The 19,351-nt window shown below is 60.8% G+C and overlaps 1 protein-coding gene across 1 annotated transcript; it reads left to right on the top strand.

Annotated features, from left to right (window-relative positions):
• The first annotated feature begins 12,609 nt into the window (after window positions 1–12,609).
• On the top strand, window positions 12,610–15,182 carry LOC112632448 (potassium voltage-gated channel subfamily KQT member 2-like). Its single transcript, XM_025398123.1, has 4 exons — window positions 12,610–12,750; window positions 14,093–14,219; window positions 14,622–14,797; window positions 15,135–15,182. The coding sequence occupies exons 1-4, from the start codon at window positions 12,610–12,612 to the stop codon at window positions 15,180–15,182; spliced, it is 492 nt and encodes a 163-aa protein (XP_025253908.1).
• Window positions 15,183–19,351: the final 4,169 nt, after the last annotated feature.

Here is a 19,351-nt window from a genome sequence, read left to right as displayed (position 1 = left end):
GGGGGGGCCCCGTGAGCAGAGGAGTCTCCGGAGGCGGGGGGGTCCCGTGAGCAGAGGAGTCTCCGGAGGCGGGGGGGTCCCGTGAGCAGAGGAGTCTCCGGAGGCGGGGGAGACCCGGAAGCAGAGGAGTCTTCGGAGGTGGGGGGACCCGGAAGCAGAGGAGTCTTCGGAGGTGGGGGGACCCGGAAGCAGAGGAGTCTCCGGAGGTGGGGGCCCCTGTGAGCAGAGGAGCTTTTGCATCTCATGGCCTGTGGGTACCAGCGGTGGGGGCCCCAGGACTGTGGTCTGGCCTTAACTGGGCACCCTTTGTGGCCTGGTGATCCTTTGGCCCCTCCCACGGGCCCCTCCCTGCCCAGCTTCTCCTGTTTGCTCTTGGATCCCCGTTCCCAAGAGGGGACCCCCCCCTGCTCCACACTCAGGCTGTGGCTGGATTCGGGGTGCCTGATCCCTGCCACGGCCTCTCGTGATTTGGGGCTGTCTGATGGGCACGGGGCTGGGCTGTGCATCAGGGACATGTGGTGAGCCCCAGCTGACGCCCTCTGCTCAGTGGTGGGTGCCAGGGCTCTGTGGGTCTTCCCCGCCCCCACCCTGACTCTTTCCCCGAATCTGGGGCTGGGGACCAGCTACTTGCCTCGTCTCCTTGGCAACGGCTGCCAGGGAAGCTCCTGAAGTTGAACCCATTATCATAATTAGCCTAGAAACCCTTTGTGTTGTAATTCTGGGCTTCAGAGAAGCTGCTCGGTCCTCCCACTGTCCTCCCGTCGTCCTCCTGCCGTCCTCCCCTCATCCTCCCCCGTCCTCCCGTAAGAAACCTCTTTTTTCTTTCCCTGCAGATTTGGCCACTGCCTGGGCAGGAGGGGGTGGGTAGCCCTTGCCGAGCCAGCGAGACCCCAGCTGAGTACCCTGTGGTGGGCTGTATTCCCCGGCTGAGCATGGGAGGGGCTGTACCCACGCTGTGGGCCTTGCTCTGAGGGGGTGATGGCCCTGCCCTGGGAGGCCCCTGGTGGCTGGCCCTCAGGGAGTGTCCCACATCTGGACGCTTGCCGTGCCCGGACCCCGAGGCCACATAGGCAGGGAGTATGTCCCAGCGTTCCCGGGAGCCACCTCTCCTGAGGCCTGGGGGATGCCATCGGGGTCTCCTGCCGCCCTCTCCCCTGGTTCAGAGACAGAGGCCCTCACCCGCCTCGGTGAGCTTCAGTTTCCTGTTCTCTAAGATGGGCATGAGCGTGGATGTTTTGGGGACACCGCGGTGTGTGGACGGAGGCCTGGAGGCCCCTGTGTCTTCCTCACAGTTCAGCCGACCAGATGTCTGGCCAGCGCATTCGGGAGCGATCAGTTTGGAGGTTTCTTCCCTGGTCTGTCCCGGAGCCTGGAGCCATGGCCGAGGCAGCGGGATCTTTGTGTCCCCCAGACGGGCCCAGACGCACCCCATGCCGCCTCCTCCCTCCTCCGCGGCTCTTCTCATGTGTCCGTCTCTCTGCCCCCCCTGCACTCGCCGCCCCCGGCGGCGCCATCTGTGCCATCTGTTCCAAAAACTTAAAAAACAGAACTCGGAACTGTTGCCTGCACTTTTCAGTGGGGCTGCGGCGGGAGGGGCAGCGACTTCCTCCGTGCGGGGTCTGCGGGCCGGCGAGGCGGGGGCAGACGGGCGGAAGCTGAGCTGGAAGGAGCCGGAGCCTTCTGAGGGGCTGGCTGCGAGATTCATCTTCTCCTTGAATTCTGGCTTTATTCCTCCCAGTTCATGGCTGCTGGGAGGAGCCGCAGATCTCGGCCGCATCCGGGTGCATTCGTCTGCAGCGTTTCTGGAATGCTCCGAGATGCCTGGTCGGAGCCACCTTAGGAAGCGGGTCCCGAACACCCGGGATCTGGACCTCCTTCTTTTTTAATTCACGGAAGGTTCCTTGCAGCCCGAGGAGCTGCCTGCCTGGATGTGGCACCAAGGACTCAGAATTCGAGTCTGTGGGGCTGTCCTTGCCCCTACCCCACCCTGTTCTCAAGTCCGGGCAGCCTCATCCTCGTGGGACGTGGATATGCCTGCCCTTCTCTCTCCAGGCCTCCCCACCCCTCCCCATGCCCTCTGCTGGGAATGCCCTTCCCTTCTCCCCTTGTGGCCAACGCCTCTGCCCTGTAACCCCCGTACGTGCCTCCTTCGGGAAGCCGCCCACTGGATTATGTGCGTGGCTCTGCTGGGCTGAACTGGGTCCCTGAGCCCCTCCTGTGGTGTGTGATGCCCTCTGTGTCCCCGCTGTGCCCCTCCCGCCTCCCAAGCCTCTGGGCTCCTGACTGGGAAGCCAGGGACCCCCCATCCTCCCCTGCTCCCACCCGCTGAGAGTCCAGAGAAAACCCCGTTAGGCAGACAGTCGCCCACAGAAGGCGCACGAGGCGCACGAGACGTCTGCACACTTTTCCCAGGGCTCAGTTAATTGAAGAACTTGGCCAACGAGCACGGGAAATTAATCGCGGCTTGGAAATGGGACGTCCCTCGCGTGTGGTTTGTCTGCCTGGGCCTCGGCACCGCTGCCCGCGTCCCCTGCCTGGAGCTGGGAGCTTCGGGGTCCGGGTGGAGGCCTCTGGGTCGCACACGTGAGCGGGGCCGAGGCCCCCTGGTGACGGTGCCTCGGGACCAGTGCCTTCGAGCTGGAAGCTGTGGGCCTGTGGGGGCAGTCGGTGTCTCCTGGGGTGCCCGACACAGAGCCTTCCTGGTGCTGCTGTGCCCGTGTCCACTGTGGGATGGCAGCTGGATAGGGCAGGACCAGCCTGTGGGGGCAGCTGGTGTCTCCTGGGGTGCCTGACACAGGGCCTTCCTGGTGCTGCTGTGCCGATGTTCGCTGCGGGGCGGCCCCTGGGCAGGGCAGGACCAGGCTGTGGGTGTGGTCTTGGGAGTGGCGGGGAGGGGTGCAGCGAGGGACGGGCGCTGGCTCTTGGACCCGCCCGGCCTTCACACGCGGTGCTGCACTTCGAGCTTCTCATGCGGCCCTGGACCCTCCCCTCAGCCTGCAGGGACTCTGCTTCCTGGAAGCCCCTGCCCCCCACCGCCTCTGCCCCTGCAGCTGGAGCTCCGGCTGGCCTGTTGTCCTGGGCTGAGGCGTTCTCGCTGGCCTGTGTGGAGGCTCCCAGTTCCCACGAGGTGGGTCCCAGTGGGGCCCCTCTCTGTGGCTGCAGGCCGGCTGGTGGGGTCCTGGGCGGGTGTGTGGCCTGGACCTGCCCTGGAGCTGAGCTTCCGGTGAGAGACCTGGCTCTGCCCACCACTGTCTGGACACCAGTCAGGGCGTTCTGGGCCTGCACTGCTGAGTCAGCCCATTCCTGCTGCAGGCCCCTAGCTGAGGCCCGTGTCCTCTCCCAGCCCGTGATGCCCACTTTATGCATCCACTCAGTGCCTGGCTGGTGGCCACGCACCTGCCTCGATGCTGCTGTGCAGGTGTTTTCTGGTGGGAACACTTAGCTCAGCGGATTTCAAGTGAAGCTAGTGACTCCGCCATGGGGGTGAGCCTCGTCCCAGCAGCTGAGGCCTTGAGAGCAGAAACTGAGGTTTCCAGAAGAAAAGAGATTTTTCTCAAGACGGCAACGTGGAAGTCGTGCCGAGTTTCCCGCCTGCTGCCCTGTGGAATTCGGACTCAGATGGCGGCTTCAGCTCTTGCTGGTGCTTCTGGCCAGCCCCGCTGACTCAGCAGCCCCCGCTACACGCTCAGGAGCCCGTTCCTCAAAGTCAGTCCCCGCATGCACCGGGTTCTGCCCAGTCGGCTGTTTCTGGGAGAGCTTGGTGGGTACATGGCCTGTGGGGCCCTCTAGCCTTTCTGTCCATGATGGAATGACCTTCCCTCCTCCTGCCTGGAGGGACCTGGGGAGACATCGCAGAGAGGCCGGTGTGGGCAGAGCCGACGGGGGTGGAAAGGACCCTGGGCATCCGCAGATGAAACGAGCTGCTCTGGCGGCCACGCTCCCGCTGGGCAAAGGTGGACGGGCTGATTCGGGCAGCTGGAGCCATGGCTTCATCACGGTCCTCAGAAAAAAAGCAAATACCGCACCCAATCTACCTCCTCTGGAAGACCTCAAGGAGCTGATCCGATTTTGAAAACTTACACCGAGAAAATCAAAAGAATGAAGCATGTATCCTGCTTTTCTAGAGCAGCCTTAGCATGACCAATGGGTCTTCTCTTTCTAGACGTTTCTCTTTAGAAAGTTTTCACCTGAGGAATAAGGTGTTGGGGACAAACTGCATTCATAGCCCCTGTCGTCTGTGGATCCCGCAGGACGGACGGTCAGCGGATGCTGAGCCCGGAGACACAGCCCCTCTCATCTGTGGATCCCGCAGGACGGACAGTCAGCGGATGCTGAGCCTGGAGACACAGCCCCTGTCGTCTGTGGATCCCACAGGACGGTGAGCAGACAGTGAGCCCAGAGACACAGTGCCTGTCATCTGTGGATCCCGCAGGACGGACGGTCAGCGGACGCTGAGCCCGGAGACACAGCCCCTGTCATCTGTGGATCCCGCAGGACGGTGAGCCCAGAGACACAGTGCCTGTCATCTGTGGATCCCGCAGGACGGACAGTCAGCGGACGCTGAGCTTGGAGACAGCCCCTGTCATCTGTGGATCCCACAGGACGGATGGTCAGCGGACACTGAGCCCAGAGACAGCCCCTGTCGTCTGTGAATCCCGCAGGACGGATGATCAGCGGACACTGAGCCCAGAGACAGCCCCTGTCGTCTATGGATCCTGCAGGACGGATGATCAGCGGACACTGAGCCCAGAGACAGCCCCTGTCGCCTGTGGATCCCGCAGGACGGATGATCAGCGGACGCTGAGCCCGGAGACACAGCCCCTGTCATCTGTGGATCCCGCAGGACGGATGGTCAGTGGACACTGAGCTCGGAGACACAGCCCCTGTCGTCTGTGGATCCCGCAGGACGGATGGTCAGCGGACACTGAGCCCAGAGACAGCCCCTGTCGTCTGTGGATCCCGCAGGATGGATGATCAGCGGACACTGAGCCCAGAGACACAGCCCCTGTCGTCTGTGGATCCCGCAGGATGGATGATCAGCGGACACTGAGCCCAGAGACAGCCCCTGTCGTCTGTGGATCCTGCAGGACGGATGATCAGCGGATGTTGAGCACGGAGACACAGCCCCTGTCATCTGTGGATCCCACAGGACGGATGGTCAGCGGACGCTGAGCTCGGAGACACAGCCCTTGTCATCTGTGGATCCCACAGGATGGATGGTCAGCGGACGCTGAGCCCAGAGACACAGCCCCTGTCATCCTGTAGGACGGTCAGCGGATGCTGAGCCTGGAGACACGGAGGTGGCCGGCCTCACGGGCCCACCCCTGGTGTGGGAACCGCGGAGAGAGGACCCTGAGCAGGACCGTGACCCCGCCTTCGGGGACATCTGTGGACAGCCACCGGTGTCCCCTCGATACATGGTCGCAAGGGGGACGGGGGGAGGGGAGGCTGGCGATCGGGGGAAGGCAGAGGGCAGGCAGCCGCTGGCCCCGCCTGGCCTGGTCCGAGTGCTGTAGACGCTGGCGGCCGTGTGGGGGCTGTGGGCACTGACCATCACTGGCTTTTTAAGGGTCGCAGTGAAGCTGCAGCTGCACTTTACGAAGCCCTTGGCTCAGAGGCGGGCACTGGATTATTGCTTCTCAATGGCACGGGGCTGGGACATCCTCGGCGAGGGTGTGGGTGGAATCTGAACTGGGGCTCACGCTAGAGATGCTGACAGTTTTCACATGAGATGCTTTAAAATGTGGCTTTGGCCCCTGCGCCTCCATCTCTGGTGTGGGTGCTCGGTGGCCAGAGCCTTCAAAGGCACAGTTTCTACCAGTGCCGCCGGTGGCTCAGCAGTGCCCCGCCTTGGCTGGCTGTGGTGCTGGGATGGGCAGGTGGTGGGGCTGACCTCGGCCGGGCTGCCTGTGCCCGAAGCCTCCACCTCTGCTTCAGACCGCATGGTCCTGGGTGCTTCTGAAACACGGCCGTGGTCCTTCCTGGGGCAGGTCTCGGGAGCACCACCCTGTGCCCCGCCTTCCCTGCCCTGGACAACGTTTCCGGCGGTGCAGCAGAGGCCGCTGCTGGCGAGTCGGAAGGCAGAGCTACGGGGACTGTGCCTGCCCAGGCTGGAGGACTCAGGCTGCCTGGACGTGGGGGTCTCCAGCGAGCTGGAGGGGGGCTACAGGGGGCCATGCCGGCCTCCCCACATCCAGGGGGTGTTCATGGCTGAGATGACTGGGTCCGGGCAGAGGGAAGCCATGGGGGTGTCCGCCGTGAATTGAACCTGGAGTGGCTCGGTCACCCTCTTGCTCTTGGCTGAATGGAGCTTGCCCAAGGCCCCGGGTCCTGGAGGCACTTTGCACACAGGACGGGCTTGACACGAGGTCCACTCAGGTTTGTGTCTTTCCACAAGGTCAGACTTTCACTGATGCTGTTTCAATCACAGACGCCACGAGCTACGTGGAGTTCCCAAGCAGGCAGGTTCTCCCTAGAGCTTCTGGGTCACACTGCAGTCACGGCCACTCCACGCCGGTCAGTGCTGCAGGCCGTACACTGCCGTTTGCTCGTCCGGTCAGGTTCCACGTTCCACCCAAAGTCAGGTTTAACATCATGAGGAAAAAGACACAGGACAGAGGTTAATACCAGCCCAGAGGCCTGGCCTGGGCTGCTGCAGGCAGCTGTGAGATGGCGGTGAAGACAGAGGCCTCCAGGGGGAACTGAGCACGGCGGACGGGCTTGTGTGTGTCCTTATCTGGTTGGACTTGGACTCTGTTTTTTTATTTGTTTCTTTTTTTTTTTTGAGACAGAGTCTTGCTCTATCACCTAGGCTGGAGTGCAGTGGCGTGGTCTTGGCTTACTGCAGCCTCCACCTCCTGGGTTCAAGCGATTCTTCTGCCTCCCGAGTAGCTGGGATCACAGGCACGTGCCACCACGCCTGGCTAATTTTTGTATTTTTAGTAGAGACGGAATTTCACCATATTGGCCAGGCTGGTCTTGAACTCCTGACCTCAAGTGATCTGCCCACCTCGGCCTCCTCCCAAAGTGCTGGGATTACAGACGTGAGCCGCCATGCCCGGCCAGTTTTTCTTGTTTTTTTGCTTTTTGGTTCTTAAACAGAACATCTTTTCCTTCTCGGTAGAGTGCCCTGTGAGACAAAATGGAGTCTTTTTCTAAGATGGAGTTAGTTATGCCAAGGGCTCTGTGCACAGGCCTGCCCTACCCTGCTTCCGAGTCCCCGCAGCCCTGGCTCCACAGACGCTGCTCTGCCAGCTCTCACCTGGGCACCTGCCACTCTTTTTTTTTTTGAGACGGAGTCTCGCTCTGTCGCCCAGGCTGGAGTGCAGTGGCCGGATCTCAGCTCACTGCAAGCTCCGCCTCCCGGGTTCACGCCATTCTCCTGCCTCAGCCTCCCGAGTAGCTGGGACTACAGGCGCCTGCCACCTCGCCCGGCTAGTTTTTCTTACTTTTTTTTTTGTTTGTTTGTTTGTTTTTTTTGAGACGGAGTCTCGCTCTGTCACCCAGGCTGGAGTGCAGTGGCCGGATCTCAGCTCACTGCAAGCTCCGTCTCCCGGGTTCACGCCATTCTCCGGCCTCAGCCTCCCGAGTAGCTGGGACTACAGGCGCCCGCCACCTCGCGCGGCTAGTTTTTTGTATTTCTTAATAGAGACGGGGTTTCACCCTGTTAGCCAGGATGGTCTCGATCTCCTGACCTCGTGATCCGCCCGTCTCAGCCTCCCAAAGTGCTGGGATTACAGGCTTGAGCCACCGCGCCCGGCCGGCACCTGCCACTCTTGTTCAACCTTGACCCCACCTGACCCCACCATGACCCTGTGTGACCTCTGGGCTAGGGATCCCCTGGCTTCCCCCACCTCCCCAGCCGTCTTCTCAGTCTCTGCCCCCAGGGGTGACTGCAGCGCCCAGTGCTGCCTCAGGGAGTCCTGGCCCTTGCCTGGGGCACCCATGGCCTCCCACACCTCTGGTAGCCCCAGGTCCCGGGAGCGGGGGCCGGCATCAGTGCTGCCTTATTCCTGGAAGCCTGAAGCCACCTGGCGAGGGAGATCCAGCCCTGACCCCATATGTGGTGGTCTTGCTGGGCCTCTGCAGCTGTGCTCATCCGGCATGTGTGCTGGGCCTGTGACCTCTGCGGCCGCGCTCGTCTGGCATGTGTGCTGGGCCTGTGACCTCTGGAAGGGGCCGTGCTCGTCCGGCGTGTGTGTTGGGCCTGTGACCTCTGCTGGGCCTCTGTGGCCACGCTTGTCCGGCGTGTGTGCTGGGCCTGTGACCTCTGCGGCTGTGCTCGTCTGGTGTGTGTGCTGGGCCTGTGACATCTGGAAGGGGCCGCGCTCGTCCGATGTGTGTGCTGGGCCCGTGACCTCTGCGGCTGCGCTCGTCCGGCGTGTGTGCTGGGCCTGTGACCTCTGCTGGGCCTCTGCGGCCGTGTTCGTCCAGCATGTGTGCTGGGCCTGTGACCTCTGCGGCTGTGCTCGTCCGGCGTGTGTGCTGGGCCTGTGACCTCTGCTGGGCCTCTGCGGCCGTGCTCGTCCAGCATGTGTGCTGGGCCTGTGACCTCTGCAGCCGCGCTCGTCCGGCATGCGTGCTGGGCCTGTGACCTCTGCAGCTGTGCTCGTCTGGCGTGTGTGCTGGGCCTGTGACGTCTGGAAGGGGCTGTGCTCGTCCGGCGTGTGTGCTGGGCCTGTGACCTCTGCTGGGCCTCTGTGGCCACGCTCGTCTGGCGTGTGTGCTGGGCCTGTGACGTCTGGAAGGGGCCGTGCTCGTCCGGCGTGTGTGCTGGGCCTGTGACCTCTGCTGGGCCTCTGTGGCCATGCTTGTCCGGCGTGTGTGCTGGGCCTGTGACCTCTGCGGCCGTGCTCGTCTGGCGTGTGTGCTGGGCCTGTGACATCTGGAAGGGGCCGCGCTCGTCCGGTGTGTGTGCTGGGCCCGTGACCTCTGCGGCTGCGCTCGTCCGGCGTGTGTGCTGGGCCTGTGACCTCTGCTGGGCCTCTGCGGCCGTGCTCGTCTGGCGTGTGTGCTGGGCCTGTGACATCTGGAAGGGGCTGTGCTCGTCCGGCGTGTGTGCTGGGCCTGTGATCTCTGGAAGGGCAGTCAGGGTTTTGTCTAGGTCCCTCCGGAGCAGTGGGAGGAGGGTTTGGGGCAATTCGTCCCTTTGGGTGAGGGAAGGGTGGTGAGGTGGGTGAGGGGGGTGCGGGTCCTGTAGGGGGCAGAGGGCAGAGAGCTCCTGCAGTGGGACGGGCAGGCGGGTCCCGGGGGCACAGGCAGTGCAGGGCTGGGAGCTGGGAGCTGGGTGTGGGTGCTGGTGGTGGTACTAATGGTGCAGGAGAGGGTCTGGTCTGAGTGCTGTGTGTCAGATTTGGGCCCAATTATGTACTCCAATTGCTGCCACCACCTAATGGGCCGGTCCTGGTTTGGGGGCTCAGAGCCTGAGCCTGGGGTGATGGGGGCCCCGGGTTTGTGCCTGGATGGCCTGGTCCTGTCCTTCTGCCTCTGCGGCCAAAAGTCTGAGCAGTTTCCCTGCGGGCCACAGACGCTGGGGCTTCCCTCTTGCCTCTTCTCCCGGGAGCTCAGACGCTAGGGCTCTTCCCTCTTCTCCTGGGCCGTGGAGCTCAGCCTTTGGGGAGTCCCTCCCCTCTCCACGGTGCTCCCCTGGGGCTCTCCTACAGGACAGTGAAGCTGTGAGCGGAGTGGGGTCCTCTTCCCACCAGGCACCACGGCCAATGCTGACCTCCGCTCCCCAAACCCTCCAAACCCTCCAGGCACTGCGGCCAGCGCTGACCTGTGCTCCCCAAACCCTCCAAACCCTCCAGGCACTGCGGCCAGCACTGACCTGTGCTCCCTAAATAGCTCCGCACACCGAGGACTTGTTTTTTCCTTTTTGATCCGTGGCAGCTTGTGTCACAGCCACGAGGCTTGTCTGCCCAGGGAGGAGCTGTGGGTCGGAGTAGCTGTGACCACAGCATGGTGGAGTCAGGTGTGGGCTCAGAGCAGGGACACACCCATGTCTGTCAGCTGATCACAGCCCGAAAGGTCAGGGTCTTTTGTTTGCAAGGGGCAGAAAACAAGTCTAGAGTGTTGTAAGTAATGGGCTTACAAACCTGGAAGTCCAAGGGGCTTCAGGCACAGCTGGATCCAGGTGCTCACATTATGTGTCTTCAGGTCTCTTCCCCATCCCTCAGTGCTGCCTTCCTTATTGTGACCTCATCTTCAAGCAGGTTTTCCTGTGCCCACCCATCCTCCTGCCAGTGCCCCAGGCCTGCCTCCTCCTTGTTGACAACCTTCGTGGGAAGGGGGCGCCTCATTCCTGGTAGTTCCAGCAGAGATTCTGGGGCCACCACTTGCTGGCCATGGTTGGCCAGCCTCGATCCCATGAGCACCCCCACACCCCCAGACTGGAAAGGAAACTGTGAGGCTGAGACAGGAGGGGTGGGTCTCGAGAGGTGCTGTGATGCCCTGAAGCTCCAGTGACAAGGGGGCATGTCTGGACTGGAGAGATGTCCCCCCAGGATGCCTGTGCCTGTGCCCAGCATCTCGGCCCAGCGTCTCGGCCCAGCACGTCAGGGGGGCATGTCCAGGCTGGAGGAACCCCCCAGGATGCCGAGAGCGCCCTAGCACAGTGTCTTGGCCCAGCAGGTTGGGGGGGGTGTGTCTGGGCTGGAGGGACCCCCCCAGGATGCCTGTGCCCAGTGTCTTGGCCCAGCAGGTCGGGGGGGGGGCATGTCTAGGCTGGAGGGATCCCCAGGATGCCCATGCCTGTGCCCAGCGCCCCGGCCCAGTGCCCCTGCCCAGCACCCCGGCCCAGTACCCCGGCCCAGCGTCTCGGCCCGGTGCCCCCGCCCAGCACCCCGGCCCAGCGTCTCAGCCCTGCAGGTCCAGGCATCCAAGGACTATTTCCTCGGTGGGAATGGGGAGAGGGGAGCTGGGACAGTGCCCCAGAACCCAGGCTGGACTGCAGCACTGCTTCGAGGACAGAGGGAAGAAGATCCTGAGTGTGGGGTCTCTCCCACCTGGATGTGGGCGCTGGGGAAGGGCTCGGGTTTGAGACACAGGAGGGCCCCACAGGCTCCATGGCAGCCGTGCGGTGCCGCCGGGTGTGCAAGGTGATGGCGCGTGTGAAGACAGCACAGGGCGCGGACATGGGGAAGCGGCTGCTCTGTGGCTCTGTCCCCGCCGCTCCTGATTCTGAGCACGGTTGGAACGAGAGGCAGCAACACGGTCGAGGTGAAGGCGTCTCTCCCACTGTCTGGAATGAGGGCGTGTCCCACGCGCGGCCTCCTTTATGGCTGTGACCAAGGAGCTGGATGTTGGACACGTCCCCTTCACATCCCAGAACACCTGTGAAAAATGTAAACGGGACAAAGCGTTTGCTTCCCGCGAAGTGGGTTTCTCTCTGGTGTGTGTCCAGTGACTTCAGCACGCCGGAGCTGGCTTTCCTGCCACAGCGGCAGCTTGAGGCTCTGGGTGGCACAGCTTTGCTCCCAGGAAGAGCTGGGAGATCTGCTGTGTCTCTTCTACGTGGGTGGCCACAAGCCGGGTTCCCGCGGCAGGGTCTTGGGGGGTGGCGGGCTCTTCCCGTCTGCAGCTTTCTGGGGTGGGCAAGGGAACAAGCGTAGCAGAGCCGCTTGTATCAGAGGAGGATGCAGGGCTGAGGAGAAGTCATGCATTTGGGCAAAGCATGGTGGCTCACTCATGCATTTGGGCCAAGCATGGTGGCTCACGCCTGTAATCCCAGCCCTTTGGGGGGCCGAGGCGGGAGGATTACTTGAGCCCAGGCATTCGAGACCAGCCCGGCCAATATGATGAAACCCCATCTCCGCTAAAAAATACAAAAATTAGCCTGGTTTGGTGGCACATGCCTGTAATCCCAGCTCCCCTGGAGGCTGAGACAGGAGAATCGCTTGAACCTGGGAGGCGGAGCTCGCAGTGAGCCGAGATCGCGCCATTTCACTCCAGCCTGCGTGACAAGTGAAACTCTATCTCAAAACAAAACAAAACAAACAAAAAACATGCATTTGGGGGAATTTTGGTGGGGCGTGAACTTGAGCGTCTGAGGGGAAGTTGAAGAAGGATTAGTGAGTGAGGTAATCGCGTGGGACGTGGATGGGAAGAGCAATCATGGTGGAAGTCACTGGTGGGAGGAGGCGCCTGCAACCCAGAAGGAAGGAGACACTGAGCCTCCTGGCAGCCAGGACGAGGCTGGAAAGGTGGTGATCCCAGGAGCTCTTGTTGCTTGGCTTGGGATTTAACTGCCAGAGAAGCCGTCTGCGCTGGGGTCTGGAGCAGGTGGCTGAGAGCGAGGAGCAGGGAAGGTTGATCCGGTGCCTTCTGCCCCAGGGGTTTTGCTTGTTCCTGTGTTTGCAGCCGGTGGGCCTTGCTGTTCCCATTTGACTCAGAGTTTTGGAGACGTTGCCGAAGGATGAGGCTACCAGGCTGAAACCCGACAGAGGGGGCAGGGCCAGAGTGGAGAGGGGGTGCATCCTGGAGGGGGCAGCTGCGCACGGTGCCACTGTGGAGTTTGGGGTCCCGGGAGGTGGCTGTGGGGGTGCCCTCTGGCCCGAGTGGACTCTGGTGGGGCGGGTGGGGAGTGGGGTCCTGCGTTCTGGAGACGCAGCCATGCTGGTGCCCTGCTGTGGCCTGGCTGAGCACGCGCTCCCTGCCCCCAGGTTCCTCCTGGTGTTCTCCTGCCTCGTGCTGTCTGTGTTCTCCACCATCAAGGAGTATGAGAAGAGCTCAGAGGGGGCCCTCTACATCCTGGTGAGCCCCGCGTGAGGGTGGGGGCTGGAGGGGCCCAGGAAGGAGCCAGAGCTGCCTGGGCATCTGTCCCTCATTCCTGTTACTACAGGGCCTCTGATGCCCCCAACCCTGGCATCCTGTGAAGGCCTCCCCCACCCCCACCACGCGATGCCTCTCCCCTGCCCTGCTCCCTCCAGCCCCCGCAGCCCCAGCTCCCTCCAGCCCCGTCCCAACCCCCGCAGCCCCAGCTCCGGCCATGTCTTTGTGTTCTGTCAGCTCCCAACTGCCCCCAGCCCCACAGCCGCGGCTGTGCCCCAGCCCCACCCTGGCTGTAACTCAGCCCTCACCTCACCCCTCATGGTGACCTCACAGTGGCTGACAGCCCCGCCTCCATCACCCCACCCTGGGCAGGTCCACTCTCCCTCCTTCCCTCCCTTTCCCTCCCCACGTTATCTATCTCTGGAACCAGAGCTGTGGGGTGTCCCCAGCAGACGGCAGACGTGGGCGTCGGGTGGGGGCTGTGACGTTTGCAGCAACCCTGTGCCAGGGCAGGGTGGGCACCATGGCAACGGGAGTGCAGTTCCTGTGTCGCTGTTGGTAACGGGGTAGGGGGCCCTCGAGGAGACTGATCCCCATCCGAATGCACCCCCCTCTACTGCCCGCCCTGCCCCTCTGTCCTGGGGCTGCCCAAGGTCTGGGTGGAGGCTGTGACCCCCTTTGTAGTTACCTGGGGCCTTCCCTCAGCTCAGCCCTGCTGTGCACCCCCCAACTCAGACAGGGCAGGCCCCCCACTGGCTCAGACAGGGCCCCCCAGTTCAGACAGGGCCTCCCAGTTCAGACAGGACCCGCAGCTCAGACAGGCCCCCCCAGCTCAGACAGGGCCCACACAGCTCAGATAGGCCCCCCAGCTCAGACAGGGCCCCCCAGCTCAGACAGGGCCCCCCAGTGCAGACAGGGCCTCCCAGCTCAGACAGGGCCCCCCAGCTCAGACAGGCCCCCCCCGTTCAGACAGGGTGCCCCAGCTCAGGGCCCCCCAGCTCAGACAGGCCCCCCCGTTCAGACAGGGTCCCCTAGCCCAGATAGAGCCCCCAGCGCAGACAGGGAGGTGGGGAGGGTGGCCCCATGGTGTTCGTGCTCAGCTGTGTTCCCGGATGCACGGTCTCCAGAGGGCCTAAACCTTGCTGCCCAGAGGCTAGAGAGGGATGGGGGCCCTGTGTGGGTCAGTCCAAGCTTGCAGTTTCCTTTGGGGGCCTCCTGTCCTGCGGCTTGGTCCCTGGGCCAGAACTGCCCCTGTGGGGGGCCAGGCTGGGCCCCCAGGGCCTCCCCTGGGTCTCGAGGTGGCCTCAGCTTTCCTCCCCTGCAGGAAATCGTGACTATCGTGGTGTTTGGTGTGGAGTACTTCGTGCGGATCTGGGCCGCAGGCTGCTGCTGCCGGTACCGTGGCTGGAGGGGGCGGCTCAAGTTTGCCCGGAAGCCGTTCTGTGTGATTGGTGAGGCCTGGTGGGGGCGGCATTGCTGGAATCGCGGCCAGGGACCCAGGGACAGACTCAGCACTGGGGGGAGCTGGGGCTAGGTCTACGTGGGCCAGAGGGGCTGGGCAGGACTGGCTCCTTCTGGAAGTTTCTTCTCACCTGCTGACTTGGAGTCAGAGCCTGTGGTTAACGCGGCCTAAACGTCAGGAAGAGGGATGTTGTGCCGGGCTGCCCGTCCCGGGCCCTGCAGGCAGGTGGACGATAGTCATGTCCTTCCTGGGTCCCGACAGAGCCCACACCAGGCGCTGGGCATCCACCTTCCCGCCCCTCTGCACAGCCTCCTGGAACCTGGGGTGGGGGTTTCTCCACGCGGGTGCAGGGGGCGGCCCACCAGCTCACCAGTCTATGCCCGCTTTGTAGATATCATGGTGCTCATCGCCTCCATTGCGGTGCTGGCCGCCGGCTCCCAGGGCAATGTCTTTGCCACATCTGCGCTGCGGAGCCTGCGCTTCCTGCAGATTCTACGGATGATCCGCATGGACCGGCGGGGAGGCACCTGGAAGCTGCTGGGCTCTGTGGTCTATGCCCACAGCAAGGTGAGTCATGGCGCCGAGGCTGGCGGTGGGCGCCCCCAGCCAGCAAGGGTCCTGGCCCAGACTGGGCCCCACCACTGCCTGGGGTTTGCTCTGGGAGCCCTGGCTGGAGAGATGGAGGTCAGTGGTGGCTCTGGCTGGAGCCCATCAGGTGTGAACGAGCCTCCCTCCCCTTTCTTCTCAGTGCTTCTTCCCATGGCTTGGTCCATCTTTGTCGTCTGTCTCCAGAAAGCTGCTTTTTCGAAAGGCCAGGCCAGGCCGTTTCGGCCCCTGCCACCCCCACCTTCCTGCCGCGAACCCTTGGCTCTGTGGCTGGGCGTCTTCTTTCCTGGGTTTTTAGTGCCTGGATCAATACATCGCGCTAGTCACCTGCCTGGTGGTTGTTTAAGCTGCGGCTTGTGGCGGCTGCTGGCCGGGGAACCCACGGGGTGGCTGTAGGCACACATGCTGAGTTCCAGGGGCCCCAGGCCCCCCAGTGACCGAGACCCCATCCTGCCAGACCGTGCTGTCTGTCTGTCCACCCTGCTCACGGGACCCCCTCCTGCCAGACCGTGCTGTCTGTCTGTCCACCCTGCTCACGGGTGGGCTCATTTGCTCAAACGGCCCCTCCCCATTTTCTTCCCTCTTGAGCCCTGCCAGGGTGGTGGTTTTGGCTGCAGAACAGGCAGGGGTCAGCCCCCAGTGGCCCCCTTCCTTCCCTGGATGCTGTGGGGGTTGAATGCTGACTGCAGTGGTCACCTTTTTCACATCTGTGCCTGGAGGCTCAGGGAGATTGGGGGAGGGTCTTAACAGCCCCAAGATTCTCCAGCCCTGCTGGCCGCCAGAATAGACGCTGCTGACCCTGGAGGAAGTGGTGGGCCGGCCATGCGTGCCGCTGTTGCCCAGGCCAAGAGGCACAGGGGAAGGGGCTGCTGTAGCTAAGATGGTGAAGCCAGTGGCCCCTGCAGGTTCCCCTGTGCCAGCCCTGCCACCAACCCTGGCGTGGAGCCTCTACTGGCCTCAGAAGGGTCCAGCCCCCATATCCCTGGAGACAGAGCCCAAAGTGGGATGGCTGGCGAGGCTACAGTGCTCCTGGAGGCAGGTGGCGGGTGGGGATGGTAGTGGTGGTGATGGTGGTGATGGTGGTGGTGGTGGTGATGGTGGTGGTGATGGTGGTGGTGGTGGTGGTGATGGTGGTGGTGGTGGTGGTGGTGGTGGTGATGGTGGTGGTGATGATGGTACTAGTGGTGGTGGTGGTCATGGTGGTGGAGGTGGTGGTGGTGATGGTGGTGGTGGAGGTGGTGGTGGTGATGGTGGTGGTGGAGGTGATGGTGGTAGTGGTGGTGGTGGTGATGGTGGTGATGGCGACGGTGGTGGTGGTATAGGTAGTCATGGTGATGGTGATGGTAGTGGAGGTGGTGATAGTGGTCACAGTAGTGGTAGTTGTGAGCACCATTCCTTGTTCCTGATCTTAATGGGAATGCTTCCAAAGGTTTGCCAGTGGGCAAGATGTTTGCTGTAGTTTTCTTGTCAATGTCCCGTATCAAGTTAAGGACATTCCTTTCTCTTCCTAGATTGCCAAAATTTTGTCACAAATGGGTATTGAAGCTGATCAAATGTTTATCCAGACCTACTAAAATGATGATACAGTTTTTTTCCTCACTGTGGGAAACTGGATAAAAACACCCTCAGGCAATCTGAACAAGCTGGTTTTGTCTCAAGCATGGAACCTCCCTTCCTCTCTTTCACTTGCCCCATTTCTTCCTCCCTCAAATGCAAACACTGTAAGAGGCCTGAGGAACTGAGCAGAAGAGGAGGGTGAGGCATCAGAATAGAAATGATCTCCGCACGCTGGGTCAGCGCTTTTGCCAGCCTCACTTCTGCTGCTGTTTCCTGTGCTAATCCCAGGAGGGGCACAGCTTCCCCCAGTTGTTCCAGACAGAGCCGGAGACATTCTGAGGTTGAGTTAAAATGCTGCTGGCAGACAGGCGAGGAGGGGATCTTGAAGCCTTGCATTCCTCTCCGGGACGCTGGGGGCTGGGCGGGTGTGTGGTGGGCGAGGAATTTTTCTTGCGGAAGAGTTGATTTGGGATGTGGGGAGAAGGCCTGGTTGCTAGGCAGAATCAGCAGAGATGAATCATATTCTGGCATGAGCTGGTTATTGGCTAAAAGGAGAAGTTATCCAAGTCTGTGGAATCTTTTTGTTTGAGCTGGAAGGAAATGTGGTTCATCACATGTAGTCCCTTAGGTTTGCAGAGAAAACTGCATATACAGAGAGGGAGAGAGATTTGCCCAGGGAATTAGAAATGGATCTCTTGCCTCTGAGCTTTCTCCAGGCCCCTGACTATGGCTGAGGGCCTGGGGCAAACAAGAGAGTTTCAGGAGCATCACCCTGTGCTGCCGTTGTATAAGGAGCACCCCATGTGCTGTTATTGTATTAGGAGCACTCCCTATCATTCTATAAGGAGCATGTCCTGTATTGTATAAGGAGCACCTCCTGTGTTGTTATTGTATAACGAGCACCTCCTGTGTTATTGTATAAGGAGCGCCTCCTGTGTTGTTATTGTATAAGGAGCGCCTTCTGTGTTATTATTGTTTAAGGAGCACATCCTGTGTCATTGTATAAGGAGTGCTTCCTGTGTTATTGTATAAGGAGCGCCTCCTGTGTTATTGTATAAGGAGCGCCTCCTGTGTTACTGTATAAGGAGCACCTCCTGTGTTGTTATTGTATAAGGAGCATCTCCTGCGTTATTGTATAAGGAGCGCCTCCTGTGTTATTGTATAAAGAGCGTCTCCTGTGTTGTTATTGTATAAGGAGCACATCCTGTGTATTGTATAAGGAGCATCTCCTGTATTATTGTATAAGGAGCGCCTCCTGTGTTATTGTATAAGGAGCGCCTCCTGTGTTGTTATTGTATAAGGAGCACATGCTGTGTTATTGTATAAAGAGCGTCTCCTGTGTAGTTATTGTATGAGGAGCACCTCCTGTGTTATTTTATGTAATTACTCTCCCAGGCATCAGAAATTTAATAGTGACCTCTCAGAGGTGCTCTCTCCCTGAGCCAGATAAATCCAGCGTGATATACGCTGTGAATGAAATGTATAGTGTGATGGCATAGTGACTAGGCATGTGTTGCTATTTAGCTAGATGGTTGGGGGAGCCTAGCTGGGGGATGGCATTTAGGTGAGACCTGAACAGAGGAGGCAGCCTTGTGAAGCTCTGGGGAACACGGCTGCAGGCTGTGGGGCCAGCAAGTGCAAAGGCCCTGAGATGGGATTGAGCTGGGTGAATTTAAGGGACAGCAGGGAGGCTGCTGAGACAGGAGGGGGATGAGTGAGGACAGAGGTGGGCAGAGTCCAGTCAGGTCAGGTCTTGGAGGCCAAAGAGAGAGGTTCCGTGGAAAACTGTTGCTCAGCACTGAGCAGGAGACTGCTGCCCTCCCGACTCCTTCCCTTGCACCACAGTAAGAGCCTGTCCTGCAGGCAAATGAGCATCGTAAGCACCTGCCGTGTGCATGGCTGTGCTGGGCACTTTCTCCAAGTGATCTCCTTTAGTTGTGCAAACAACCCCTCGGGTTGTCCAAGCAAGAAGGACAAGTGAGAGAGGCCCGTGCTTGCCTGCAGGCACTCAGTGCAGGCATCCTTGACCCAGGCCCTCTCTCTTGAGGCCTTCAGCTCAGTTAGCTCAGCCAGAGAGGGACTTGCCCACACCAGCAGACTGTCCTCTGTGTCAGCTCCTTGGAGAAAAAGGGTGGGAACAGACAAGGGGAGACTCAGAGCCTGGGTCAAGCAGTTTTTGCCAGGAAACAGGGCTACCCTGTCCAGAGTCATTGGGGGTTGGAGTGGATGAGCACCCCCTTGATGGGAGATGGTCCCCAGGGGCCCTGCTGTTGTGGGAAAGTGAGCAAGATTCTGGGGCTGAAGGGCCAATGGAACAGTGCGAGAAGCTCCCACAAATTCTTTTGCCCCCAATGAGCCCAACAGATGCCTGGAATTCCAGTGGTTTATTCGTTGGTGTAAGCATTGTCCTTAGCTCCTCTTCTTGTAAAGTGCAAATCTCCTTTGGAAAAAGAGGGGGGAGAATTATGTCCTGAACCCAATAGAGTGATAAACTTTATAGGTTGTAAGTGATAGAGGCCCCAGTGCAGGACAACTTGGAGGGGCCATCTGAGTTAGAGCTCTCCATGGGGTTGACTGAAGCCTTTGTTGGAACTACACTGCATCCTGTCTCCTTCCTCTGCCCAGTGCTGGTTTCTTAACCCCCTTCCATAAGTGCTGATCCTAGGAACATTCCCAAATAAACACCTCCCTGCTAATCTCCATCTCAGGGTCAATTTCCTGGGGAATCCACCCTGTAACAATGGTGATGGTGATGGTGATGGTGGCAGTGTTGATAATCAGGGTGGTGATAATGGGGTGGTGATGGTGATAATGGGGGTGGTGATGGTGGTGGTAGTGATAATGGGGGTGGTGATGGTGGTGATGGTGGTGATGATGATAATGGGGGTGGTGATAATAGTGGTGGTGATAATGGGGGTGGTGATGGTGGTGATGGTGATAATGGGGGTGGTGATGGTG

The sequence above is a fragment of the Theropithecus gelada genome, chromosome 10 (genome assembly GCF_003255815.1).
Source record: "Theropithecus gelada isolate Dixy chromosome 10, Tgel_1.0, whole genome shotgun sequence".
In the NCBI taxonomy this organism is placed as follows: Eukaryota; Metazoa; Chordata; class Mammalia; order Primates; family Cercopithecidae; genus Theropithecus; species Theropithecus gelada.
The sequence above is the reverse complement of the archived record's forward strand: the minus strand, read 5'-3'. Positions and strand labels throughout refer to the sequence as shown.